This window comes from Halyomorpha halys, unplaced genomic scaffold, assembly GCF_000696795.3.
Source record: "Halyomorpha halys isolate HHAL.00 unplaced genomic scaffold, Hhal_1.1 Scaffold1752.1, whole genome shotgun sequence".
Classification (NCBI taxonomy): domain Eukaryota; kingdom Metazoa; phylum Arthropoda; class Insecta; order Hemiptera; family Pentatomidae; genus Halyomorpha; species Halyomorpha halys.
In genome coordinates this window covers 50,937-65,227 of record NW_027115467.1, presented here as the reverse complement: position 1 = coordinate 65,227, position 14,291 = coordinate 50,937, and the positions used below count along the sequence as shown (strand labels likewise).

The window sequence follows — 14,291 nt, the reverse complement described above, 5'->3', positions numbered from 1 at the left end:
CTAACTATGTACAATGCTTTAGCAATTGAACAATTATAAATAATAAAAATCAATTATCAAAAAATTAATAATAGTAATATATATATAATTCAAGAATAAAAAATTATACATTGGATTAAATTAATTCTAAACTATGGATGCGTGGAAATTCAGACTCACATAGATGCTTAATGTTGTTTTGTAAGATCCGGAGCTGACTGCGGAACCACTGCATCTTTTCCTGGAGCATGGAGAATGTTGGAGACCATAACAGGACGGAATGAAGTGAGTTCAGAGTTGACTTCTCGATGGCATTCAGTATGGCCAAGCGAAGCTCTCCCGCGAACTCTGAGGCAATCTTGTACCTCACAATTCTTGACTTATACCAATCTTTCACAGTGTTTTTAGGGTTTCTTTTTAGAGATTTCTCTGAAAATTAGGTACAATAAAAATACAAAAGTTTTTAGCATTTTATTTTTAATAATTAATAATTAAACTAATTTCTCTCCATCGCATACCAGACCTGGGTGCTGACAATGTGTTAGGCTACGTCCTAATTGATGAAACATCGCGTGACCAGATTGGAGGATGAAAAATCAAGCATATATAATCTCGCTCAATCAAGTTCAATTAAGGCATTACGTATATTATGTTTTTATTTATTGTTTCCGATATTATTCGTGAGATGCTTCTCCTATTATAACAATGCCTTGTATTGACATTACAATATCTTTTAGATTATTTAGACTATTCTCCAACAGCCCTGATGTTAGGTAATGTAATAAGGGCCTACTTGAATCTTCTCTCCACACTTAAAGGGAGTGGCATGACGAGCGGTGACCCTCCTGCAGTTTCGGCCACCTTAGGATCACCCTGATGGGATTCCTTTGTAAATAACATCATTTGATCTTTTTCGGCGAAAAGGTCTAGCCCTGCGATGTCACAAAATTTGATCGATTCTTAAGAGATTATCATGGCCCTTACCGAAAAATGCAGAGTGTACGTGGTAAAATGAGATATATTTTAGAGATTATGAATTATATCAATATTTTCATAGTAAGAGCCCGAGGTGCAATATAAATTTTTTTTTCGATGGATCCAGATAACGGTACTTCATCCAAGTTGTTATCTTCAACCTAAGTATCTAACCATTTTTATTCTAAACTCAACAGACTTGGAGATTTGGAAATTTTAAATTAGTGGTTATATCAAACTATACCAGGAGATGTACAGTTTTCAAGTTATTTGTAAAACTAATGTTTGTATTTCGTTTCTGAAAGTATTTTTTCAGTCTAGTTAGTTTGAAACCTAGCCATTATTTTTGAGGTGCAATGATCAATAAGTTTGTGTATGAATAGTATTCATTTATTGGAACTTATACCCGTATAGTGAAATACAATAAGTAAATATGATAATTTATGAATTAAAACGCATGATAATCTAGTGAAGGAACTAACAAATGCTAGAGATTGAATAGCTATTTTAAGTTATAAGGTTTCGTGGCCATATCCGTTTCAGATACCTTGGAGGATTATCAGGAATTGTTTGGAATGAAAGTTAACCAACTAGTGGGGGGTTTGTGTGGGCTAGGAGTTTGGCATTAATGGATCATAGCTTTTACGAGTTCTACTTTCACTAATCTATACCAAGTCTCTCAAAATAGTCTCTGCAAGTGGAAATAAAAGATCTGTTCTAAGAACTTTTAACCTGTTGGGCCCAAACACACCTTTCCTGATTCGCCAATCTGATTAATTTACCTCTGATTAATTTATGTTTGAGCCTTTCAATCGACAAGATGACTATCTCCATAAAATCATTCTTAGTATATTCAATATTAACTCTATAACAATTTAATATTGAATAAAGGATTAAGAGCACGATATAAGTTTTATTTAAATGGTATATTTTTGTATTTCTTCCATACTTTCTCCCCTCATTTATTCCCTCTAACATACGTCATGTACCAACCCTTCCCTCATTTAAAACTCTTCTATTTAACTACCTTCTACATCAACAATCTAATCTAATATTATAATAGTATAGATAATTTGTAACTACCTTTTTGTTTTGTTTTTAATGTATTTAGTCAGTTAGTTTTTTTTTTTGTTTTTTCTCTTCCTTCTATCTAAAAATATTTTTATAAAATTTTAATATAAGTTATAATTAAGTGTGACTACACTGTTTTTGGCCAGGATATGCTATTGTAATATTAAAATTACCTTATAATTTTTCTAAAGGGACATAGTCCCAGAATAATAAACTATTTTTATAATTTCATTTCATACTTTTGCAAAAGAAAAATGATAAAATTTGAGAACGAGGGATATTATTGTATGTACGTTTCTGAAAACTGCTTTTGACACCTTCTAAAATGGATATTATATGAGACTGCAAGGCTTGGGATGCAGAGTTTGAGCCATTATTCACAGATAACAAGGGCCTAAGATACTACTTACTAAACGGAAATCTAATTTGCTGAATCATATTATTCCTTTACAATGTTATTCATTAATTATTTAATGGTATATTTTATTAGATTTAATTACTGCAAAGTCAATACCGTGATATGTCAAAGTAATGGGGAGGGAGGTATTTCGCAGGATATGGAAGTAGGGGATGGACAAACGATGCAGCAATATTTTGACGTAATCTCACCTTTGAAAATACATTTACCCATTGGTAAATTAATCAATTGTTGAAAACGCACATTTTTCTCAAAAAAGTACAATTCTAATCGTACTGAAAACTAGTATATTGGGGTCTATATTTTTAATTAATATGTATATTCTTATAATTAAATTACCATTTAATTATATTGATAGATTCGTTATGTAGTTTTAAGAAATATTTACATTTACATTATTGTTTCTGGATAGGTGTGATATGAGGGTAGCCTCAGGTGTTTTATAGTATTTTAACAAAAAATTAGTTACCTGAAGATGTATCATCTCTGAACTTGCAACTGAATTCAGAACAGAAAGAACATTGTATTTCTTTCGGAGGAGACATAAAATCTTCCCCTTGAAAAAAAATAAATTAGGTAACATTAGTCGTTCAATATTGGTTGAATCCTATCACAAAATAAAGTACAATGCACATATATATATATATATACGTTTATATATTGCCAGAGCCGCGTCTCTAATTTTGGCAACAAAGATTTTTGGCGCTTAAGGAAATTTAGTTTCATCCATGCTTGAAATAAATAATCTTCAAAAATAAAATTTTTGCATAAATGCCTGCCCTTATTGGATGAGTTCCGTGTTGAAGCGCCACCGATTTGAGCCACCAGACAAATTCTGAGAGAGGATATTTAGTGGATGTATGACCAAAAGATCCATTGTCCTCTGCTCTTGGAATATCAGTTGGAATACTACAGAGCAATAGAAAACAAGACACACGCAGTATAGCCGGATGATATGAGGCATCATTTTACCAACCACGAGGCAGCAAGGGCTCCGTTTCGACTTAGTACAGATAGATAGACTTTTATTTCACAACGGTCCCTCGGAATAAAAACATTATCCTTCTACTCTGGTTAGAATAGGTTAACTACCTAAAGGGTAACTGCACCCCTGTATGTCTAAAATGTCCAGCTAGAGGATAAACAAATAAAAAACAATACTGAGACGTATAAATATCTGGATGAGAAAAAGGTGAATGGTAGACAGGAAAGCAAAAAAAAAGCGGAGGATTGGTTGGTGATTGTATGAATTATGGTTACAAAGGAGAAAACACTAATAAATAACGTATTAATATTATTCTCATTGTGTTTTTATTTGCCCTAAAATAATATTCCTATTTAGAATAATATCGAGTTTATTTATCGTTTTATATATTTTAAATTAAGTTATTATTTTTCTAATCGGTTGTTGTGACACTCTCCTCCCAAAATGTACGACGTCGCAAGGCAACCTAGGTTCGGCTAGGTATGACAAGCCCAGAGGTTCGGGAACAAATTGCGTTTAAACCGTAAAATATGAAAATAACGTCCTTTGAAGAACGGAAAATAATAAAAAGTAATGGAATGCGTGGAAATAATTGCAAAAGATTAAGAATGGATAACAAATAGTCGAAGTTATTGATGTTTTAATATATTTTAAATTTGGAAAGTAGTACGGATAGGGTTTGTCAGTTGTTTCATTTACAGTTTAGGACTTCAAGTGGATTTGAATGTATTCATAGAGGAATCTTTTGCAGTGATATTTATGTACACTCGTTATTATAATTAAATAATTGTAGTTAACATTACATATTCCATTAATTTTTTTCTCAATCATTATTCTTCTCTGATGCAGTTCTGTCATTTTGAAGTACATCTCGACTATCTTGTCTACATCCTTCCAAAACTGAGCTTTTAAGAGAGAAACGTACTCCACCAATTGGGGGTTTCGGATTCTGTGCTCTTCTTGCCATGTTAGTTGGCTCCTATCTTCAAAAAGTTGCCTGTAATATTGGCAAGTGGGCTGTAGGTTATTCCAACGCAAATCACCAGATCCATCTTAGAAGAAAAACAGAAAAGTAATGAATATTAGTATAATTATTTAATAAATAAATAATTGGCAATAAAATAATCAACTAATTCACTTATACCAACTGTTAAAACCTCGGAGGCATTTCGATCAATAGCTCTCCTGGAATAATCATATTACTCAGATGACAGGAAAATCTATAAGTGTATTTAAATTATGGAGGAGAATCTGCTGGACTAGAGATGACATTGGAGAGATTCAAAAATTACTTTATAAGATTTAACTTCGGGTTTCTCGGGCGTTCTCGTATCTCTTGTTGGTGTACCGAGTTGAAGTGGCTTAATCCTACTTTCCGACGACAACATCAACTTGGGGTTTTATATTCCAAATCTTTAAAACCAGAAAACCTACCTATATCCTCACTCCACATTCATCCATCCTTTCATTTAGTGATAGATCTCAACCAATTGATTTACATATACCCTCTCATAGAACCGTCTCCTTTAGCAAATCTTTCGTTATTCGTACAACCTCCTTCTGGAATTATCTCTTAAAGCCGATCTTCATCCGTTCTTTCGTTTAAATGACACGTATTATTTAACCTATGATGAACATAATGAAATCAACGTGTCATTGTATAAAATCTGTTTAGCTATAATATTATTCACCGCAATAAATTTTAATTTAGTGTAATTATTGTCAGAGGATTTTTTTTAAACACAATCACTATTTGAATCCTTTGCTGCTCAACAAGGAGCCGAACGAAGACATAAGTCTCAAATTGGACGAGAGGTAACCTCAAAATCGAATCCATGCTTTTAGAGCTCAGAGGAAAAAATCAATAGGTGAAACCACTCGAGGGAACAAAGAGGAATAGAAGTGCTACTGACTGGTCCATGAGGACTGTGTATCTCATCTGACCTCTTCAACCAAAAGCATCCGTGTTCAACTCACTTGTATGTCACTACCAGCTGCACTCACCTCTAGATATCATGTTCATAGTATCATAAGTCTGTTTTAATGAACACAAACGAGGTATACATCTACATTTGTATATTCAAAAATATACACATGTTTACTACTAAATTATGTAAAATGTTATTGTAGGAATACAATTAATTGTAAATAATGTTTTTTTTATTTAATACTAGATCGGCCCGGGCCCTGTTTCATAATGAAAGCTAATAGTATTAGTTCATAGTACAAGTGTAGAAACTACTGTGATAATAACACTAATACTTATTTTTTTTCATGATAGGGATGACTATTAGTGATATTAGAGGAATTAAAAAATACTAAAGTACAAGTCTGTGTAATTGTATTAAGATAAATCTACAAGACTAATAGTATTAGTTTGTACTTTATTATGAAACATGGCCCTGGTGGGCCTTACATTATGAATGTAAGAGGTACATTTTTTTTTAACAATTGATTATGGGAGAGGGTATAGTTTCGTACAAAAGACACCACTAACTATGTACGTTATAAATTAAAAAAATAAAAATAAAATAAATAGATAAAAATAATAATTCTTAATAAAAGATAAAAGTAAAGCTAATTATAAAACAATGATATTTATGGATTTAACAAAATAAATAATTTACTTCTAACGGAAGAAAAAAGTTAATTTAAGAAAAAGATAAAGAGAAAAAAAATTAAAATAAAATAAAATTTTAGAGTGAATGGCTTCTTATAATATAATAATGAGACTACTATAGAAAATGTAGGAGTCTAGACGATGAGAGCATACTGCCACTAATCTTAGTGGAATATATATGAACAATCTAATTACATTAAATTGACATTAAATATTTTTTTCATAACATAATCATTTTATCCCCTTTACCGCCTGCGCAGTGTGGGGTTACAATTTGTAACTGGACCAGATATCTCGCTCTTGGACCATCTTCCTTCTCCTACTCCAGTCCATATCTCGCCTCCTGAACGCCTCTTTAACACTCTCCTCCCAGGAAATGCGTGGTCTTCCTCTTGGCCTTCTTCCCTCCACGCGAGTCTCATATGTCTTTCTGGCAGTTCTTTCCTTGTCCATCTGAAGGAGGTGTCCGAACCATCTTAGCTTGTGCCCCTCTGGGATGCTCTCAGCCGGTTTGACTCCGAGGTTAGTCCGAATGGTACTGTTCCGTACTCTATCTCGTTATGTCACTCCTTCCATCTTACAAAGGTACCGCATCTCCATGGATTGGATCCGACTCTTGTGTTTCGAAGTGAGGGTCCACGATTCAGAAGAGTAGGAAATAATAGGGAAGAATGTCGATTTGTAGATCATTATTTTAGTTTTCCTTGTCATCTCCCTTTTGCCTAGGAAACCCCTTCGGAGTAAACTAAATATTCTTCCAGCTGCATTGATTCTTTGAGAAACTTCCAGATCAATGTAGCCGCTTTCGTTGAGATGATCACCTAGATATTTGAAATTCTAGACCTGCTCTAGTCTTTCCCCGTTCGCTCTGATCACCCTCATTATTATCCGGTTTCTTTCCTATCCTCATACATTGGGTCTTTTCTGCGTTAATTTTCATGTTTATCGAGGCCATTTCCTCTTGTAGAACACTTATGTTGAGCCAGAGGTCTCTGGCGTTGGAAGCCATCAAAACCAGGTCATCCGCAAAAGCCAACACAGAAAGTTTTATGGGTTGTAAGTTCCTGTGTCCTAACTGAAACTGTCTCATTCTAAGTTTAGCTTTCTTTATTGCTTTATCGAGGACTACTATGAAGAACAGCGGGCTCAAGCAACAACCTTGACGAATACCTGATTTTGTCTCGAATTCCTGTGATATGTGGTTCGTTGTCCTAACCTCATTCCTAACACTAATAATAAATAACACAATGATTCAAAAAACCAATAACAATAATAAAACTTTAAATTACCTACCCTAATCATGCTTACGCACAAAAAGTACAAATAAAAAAATCATCAAAAACTTAGTAGAACAGGCCCCAAAAGAATAATGAAAAGTTCGTAAAAGGAACAAAAACCTTATTATTATGGTATAGGTTAATAGGTATACGTTAATAATAGTGATAATAATAAGGGGGAAACTAATAAAGAGAAAAGCAAAAAAAACAGAAGATGGTATAAATGAAAAAAATTAAATTTAAAAAAATAACAAATGAAAAAAAGAAAAATAATATACAAGAAGCAAAGCACATGAAATAACATATTTGGTTACAATCCCGTCTATCTTGTAAATTACACCTCTTTTATCCAATTTTTCTGTTTTATCCTTCATGTTGGTTAGGTTTGAATTCAATTATTCACTACTGTAAATTACTAATTTAATATCATGATGATCGTATAAATTGAATGTTTTGGTTATTTTTTCAGTAAATTCTAGTACGTAATTTATTTTAAAGAATTTTATTAATTCTTGATGCACTTTGTTGCAATGTAATTTTTTATTCTACTAAATATAAAAAAAAAAAAATGATGCGTAGATATTATTTAAAACAATAACAGATTATACGCCACGTATGAATGAAAAACTATTACTACTTTTTCATATTTACTATTCATTTAAGCTGTTGATATAATTATCAGTCTTGTCACTGCTGAAGATAGCACATTTTTTTTATCATAGATCTATATATTCGAGACTGATTGTGAGTTTTGAAGGTCATGTAAAAGAACAAGGTATGCGTTATCTCAACAGTGATTTTTCGAATGTTCTTACAACTGTATGAAAATAATAGTTTGTTGCCTCAAACCTAATTTTTGATTCAATCCACATCTGAAATATTACTGGAAAATTCAAATTATTTTTAATATGACTGTGTTCATTAATTACACCTTATTAAAAACTTTTCAACATTCAAACATTAAAAATCTACGTATGACTCCTGTACTGTCTCCGAGGTAGACTTGTTTTATGAATTATGAAATTCACAAATGTTATGAGAATTTTAGAGAGGTCCAAAGTAAATATAAATCTTAAATCTTATAATTATATAGGTGTTTTAGAATATCATTTTTTGAAAAATCAGCATTTAAGCCCTTTCTGACTATTTCAATGAGCTTAATACCTATCTGATATTAAATACCTCTTAATTTCGCACTGATATATGAAGTTCTATGAAAATCATTAAAATCGTATATATAAAGTGGCACTTCATGTTAGTAAATTGTTGTCATATTCCAAGCAGGTAAGTGAAAGTGAAAAGCAATGGAGTTATTCATATAGCAATAATACGATTTTATATAATTAGTATAACATCTTCACATGATACTCAATTAATTACATATCATATTTCATAAATTTGTTAGTTCTATATTTTTTGGCTTGAAGAATATTTAGCCAAGTGAAAATATTATTCTATGGACCAATCAAAACTTACTTGCGCTTCTTAGACGTTATCTTTGTTTACAGATTTTCTCGCATTTTTTAATAATTAACCAAGGAATAAAAAGGGAGGTATTTATTTATCATAAACATCTCTATTAACTTTTGCGAATTCCAAATGTTTAGCATTACCACTGGAGATATTAAAGCCTGCTGCAACCTTCATTAAATATTTTTTGTATTAATTATATCTCGGGTTCAACACATTCAATATGTGTAACATTCGAAATAAATAGAATACTTAATTAAATGCAGAAAATAAACAAAATAGACTGAAGAATATTTGCATACAGCACAATTTTTTATATTGTTATGTTTTTTTATATTTCAAAATAAATTAAAGGCTCGTGTATTTTATATGTTATATATATTTTTATTTACCGTTATGTACTAAATAGATAGAATAAACAATTCATTCAATCTTTAATCCAATGTGCAAATAAAAATAATAATGTATGTTTAATTCTTACTAAAAAAATTAATTGATATCAAACTTTCAATTGTGTTCATTTAATATACATGCAATAACAAATCGTTACTGGATCTGGTAATACTAATTTAAAAAGACGTAATCTTGACCAGCTGTTCAATAAAAATTACTGTTTCAATAAATTTTAGTTATTTATTGTTTTTAATGCAAATAAAACGGTTTCGGAGTTAAAAGGCACATGGCCACAGCCAATGTGTAAACTGCATGATAGTTGCGTTATGACAGCGTTTACTCTGTTGCACTAGTTCTGGCCTAATAGCTGATAGTATATGTAGTGTCAGTAAATCTACTATCACGATAAACTTTATATACAAAGTGACACTATACAGCTATAGTGAAAAAAGTCACTTTCGTGGTGTAATCTCTATGATAGTTATCGCCATGAGAGTGTTTATTCTCGTTGCAGTTTTGTCGCTCTTGGTATGCCATCACAGTTTTTAGTACCTTCAGTGACAGTAAAACCACTCTCATGTAAAAGACAATTTACATAGAGATTAAAATTTCTTGGAGGAGTTGGGCATGTACCATCTGCAGTGGGAGAGGAAAGATGGGCATTCATGATGAATTATACAAACAATTAGTGAATAAGTTCTTTATTAGAAATACTTATTTACTAAACTTATATCACTTACCTACCTATTTTAGATTGTATTTTATTGTAATTATTGAAAATATTATGATTGTCAGCCAACACTTTTTTTTTTATCTCTTCACGAGACAAGATATAGAGATATAAATCGATTTTATATTAAGCTAGAGTGACAAGCCAGTTTTTTGATAGATGCAATCCTATGCCAATGCTTTGCATACATCAAATTAAAAAAATATATATATTAATAATGAAAGATATTGGATTAAAAATTGTATTGTAATTTAATTAAATTTTCAAGTGGCTATAAAGTGAGGTAAATAGCCCATCATATCTTAAAAATTGTAAAGATATAAAAACGGTGTTACCGAGGGATGAGGTTTATTTAATCTTATAAGAAAATAATCCGCAAATAACCAACTGATATGTTTAACCTAAATCCTTCTTCAGTATCTCAACTCTGTGTGTTTTCATTAATAGTTATCAGATATTTATGAAATTAACCTAGTAGTTACATATCTATGCAAAAATGTTCCCAGCTGAGTCGATTACGCGTGCAGGAAGAAATGGTCGATGGTCGTTTCCCCACTCGAATTCCTCTATTAATAAAAAAAGAATATTCAATTACATACCCATTTATAGTTTTCACAATTTCTTCGTTCCATTAACTGATAAAATTTTGATATAAATTCTAAATGTTACTGCTTAAAAATTTAAAAACAAATTGCATGTGGTCTTTATACGAATATAATTTTTTTTTTAAGTTGTAAAGAATGCATATGACACAATAAAAGTTAAATTTACGTATTTTTATTTTTTTTTTATTTCCAAGATTGACTTCTGTGTTTTAAATTTATTATAGCTTGTTATGATCCATAGATGTCACAAATGACCCATACCAATGAAAAATTATTCTCTTTTATAGTACATTACAAATTCTATAAAAGTTGTATGAATAATGTATGAATATATATGTAAATGAAGTGGAAGGAGTAAATGAAAAGCATAATAGGTTTTCATATTGGTAGAATGAGTATCTACTTTGGGCCAGATCTACAACAAGCAGGATGTTAAGATCTTTGTGGGTAATGTTTGCATCAGGAAACTAACTTGTAGTTTTTTTTTCATGAGTATTTGATGTTAATTTTTTGTCAATGTGAAATCTTTGGTTTGGGATGAATTCTTCATGAACAATGGAGTATTGTGAAAAAATAAGACAGCTTGGGCTTTTGATGAAAGGCAATAGAGATTTGATGGAACTGGTTTTAGTTTCCTCTATGTTATATAAATCTTCTTCAAAGGTCATTCAATAATAACACATGATTAATAGAAAATATTAAAATGAAATCTTAATAAAAATAAGCACAAAGAACAAAGGAAATTAGTGTTTTATATAATTCTGAGGTTTCATAGTGAATAATTATTATTGTGCAATTTGGTGTTAAGCATAAAGCACAAGAGCGCTGGTATAGGTTGTCCTGAATTTGTGGCACAAATCAAATGACGTTTGTGCTCAGTTAGTATTGTTGTTGAACCGCCAACAGCTAAATATTTATGCTCCCCGTGTTTTAATAAATAAAAGAATTTTCCCAACAATAGCTGGTCAATAATTAAATATAGTTTAAAATTATGTATTTTAATATTCTATCAACTGGGTCTAAATTAATTTTTTTTTAAATTAAAACTAAATTATTTTTTAAAAATAAATTGTTTCAAATCTCATTAGTTAATTTTAGCGGTTTATTTTGTACAAATATACATTTAAAGGAACATTATATGTCCGTGTGATTAAATCAGTAAGAATTTTATTAAAATACTGGGACAAAAGATGAATTTAATAGAGGCTATCTAACATCATTTTTATGGATTTTTATCATATACCATCTATACCAATATTTACGCTTTCTTCTACTTAACCTATGTATCTACATTTTGTTTCTGTTTATAATAAGAATAGTTTAAATCGAAGGTAATAATCTTTGGCTCTCTTAAACCCACAAGCGTCTGGATATCGGCATTTGTTTATCCAGCATTTTTAGGTATTTTATATTCAATGCAGGGACAAACGTGTAGATCTAGTTTAATATTTAGTATTTTTAATCACCCACCTATTAATTTTATTATCTCAAACAAAACAAATACATTGCATAACAATAGGAATATGTATACATAATAAACATAATATTTATTCTTTTCCTAACCTCCTTTATTATTATATTCGTATAATACTTACGTACATATTACAAGGAAATAATATATAAATATATCATATTTCAAATATATTTTCTCTGTAGAAGCCGTATGTAAATTTATTTTTAATGTGATTATTCTAAGTATGTTTCCATTAGGAATTTCAATACATACTGTATTGAAAATAATATTTCTGACTGAAGCTATAACTACTTTTTTTATGGAGTTTTGCGTTTAGATTTCTTTGCATTTATACTCTTTGCTGATATAAATATTGAAAGTAATTGGCTGCTAAATATTTAACTTTAAACCACAATAATCTGATAAATTATTTACATCATTACTTTATGAAACAATGCTATTATTTTATAGCTCATGATAATATTTAGGTCATTCGGTTGCTGTTAAAAATGAAATAGACTGTTTATATTACACGAGAACTTTCATTCATATATCTCAAGATTATATTGATTTATAATGATGCCGGTTTTATTTCATTGTTATTACGCTTATCTCAGCTGTATTAAGCTTTGAGATGTCCGTTTACTATAATTCTTTTTAAGCTGATGACAGTGCTGAATTCGACCTTAATTTTAAATTATGAAAATCATTGCGCCAGTTGTAACGTAACAGCTATTTTTTTAATGAAATTAAATGCTTTATTAACATCTTAATGTGGAATCTATAACTAATACCTACTGAGCTAGAAGTAAAGAGTTGCTTACTCAAATTTGTGCTGAATAATGTCATGTTACGTCTTTAGGGACGATACATCCTGCCCTGCTTATTTTATTTTGTGCGCATAAAATCGTAAACTTTTAATGGAAATTAGATTATATTCTAACTCATTTCTCCCAAGAATTTGTACATTGACTGAAAAATAGAGCATGTATATTTGCTACAAAGCTGGATGAAGCATGAAGAACATCCAAGACGTTAGGTGATCTTGAGCTCTAATGTTTCCTTTAATAAGGATAAAATAATAATTTTATTTTTTTATTGTGTTTACTTATTTATTTATTTAACTTATTTATTCATTCAAGTATTTCTGTTAACTAACTTTTTTTTTTATTGTTTGTTAAATTTTATATTAGTTTTTTTTTTAAATGTATTTATTTATTTGTTTTTCTGTAAACTAATCAACTGCTGTGACTATTATATCTTTGGTTTGATTTTACATTGCTAAGAAATGATCAATTCGTTTAATTTGTTTAACCGATCAAATGTGGGTAGCATATCACTGGAGAGGGTCTGAGAGAGTGAATTAGGCAGAATAAATTTGTCAATTAAATGAAATAAAATTGTTAAATGGAATGAAATAGTTTAATAAAAAAAATAATTAAATATTTGTATTAGTGTACAGACGAATATTGATTGTAAAAGGAATAGGTAGAAGAGAAAAAATATATATTTTTTGTCATATTGTGTAAATATATGAATTGTGCATATGTACGATCGTGGATTGATTGATATGCTGTATATTTTGACAACCCAATGTATTTGGGGAGCATGGCTATATAAAGCATTCCTCTGGGATATATATATTTTTTAGTAATATTGCAAGATGAGTAATATTGATGTTTGGCCGTTTATAAAATATAAAAGAATGATGGTCTGGATGCGATTAAAAGAACTCAAATAGTAATTAAACAATTTATTATGAGCCAAACTTTGCTGAGCTTACTGAATGGAAGTAAGCACATTAATGAATGATTCTTCACTACAATAATTCTTGTGCTCACTTCAATTCAGTAAGCTCTACAAAGTGGAGCGAAACGTCGGAACATAATAAATAGTTTAATTACTATTTGAGTTCTTTTGATCGCATCCAGACCACCTTCCTCTTATATTTTTTAGCAATATTAAAACAGAAAAAGTGATGGCTATAGAGAAGATAGCAAAAGCCGGATTCTGCCGTAAGAGACAGAATCTGCCAAGATTTTATTATTCGTAAAAACGGAGGGCAGGAATTGAATGGCATCATTGAGGGTTTATTTTTAAAGCTATGTGATGAGAAAAATATTCCTACGGATTGTCAAAACCAGTTCATAAAAAAATTAGCCAAAGTTACTGAATCTATATACTTGTGTACAAATTTTACATATCCATCCAGTAGGGGAGAGATTCAGAATCTCATTCGGAGACTTCCCAAAAAGAGCCGCTTTCTGACTCACAAGATTTTTTTTAGACCCCTTCTTGGTCATTTTGGACATGTG

The 14,291-nt window shown here is 30.5% G+C and overlaps 1 protein-coding gene across 1 annotated transcript; it reads right to left on the bottom strand.

The window, feature by feature from the left end:
- Nucleotides 1–159: 159 nt before the first annotated feature.
- On the bottom strand, nucleotides 160–10,652 carry LOC106690542 (uncharacterized; the record flags this gene model as incomplete). The annotated part of the gene is given in 4 exon segments (XM_067052514.1): nucleotides 160–408; nucleotides 2,913–2,999; nucleotides 4,232–4,480; nucleotides 10,518–10,652. Coding segments are annotated over 4 exon segments (589 nt in total), but the record flags the coding sequence as incomplete, so codon positions are not given.
- Nucleotides 10,653–14,291: the final 3,639 nt, after the last annotated feature.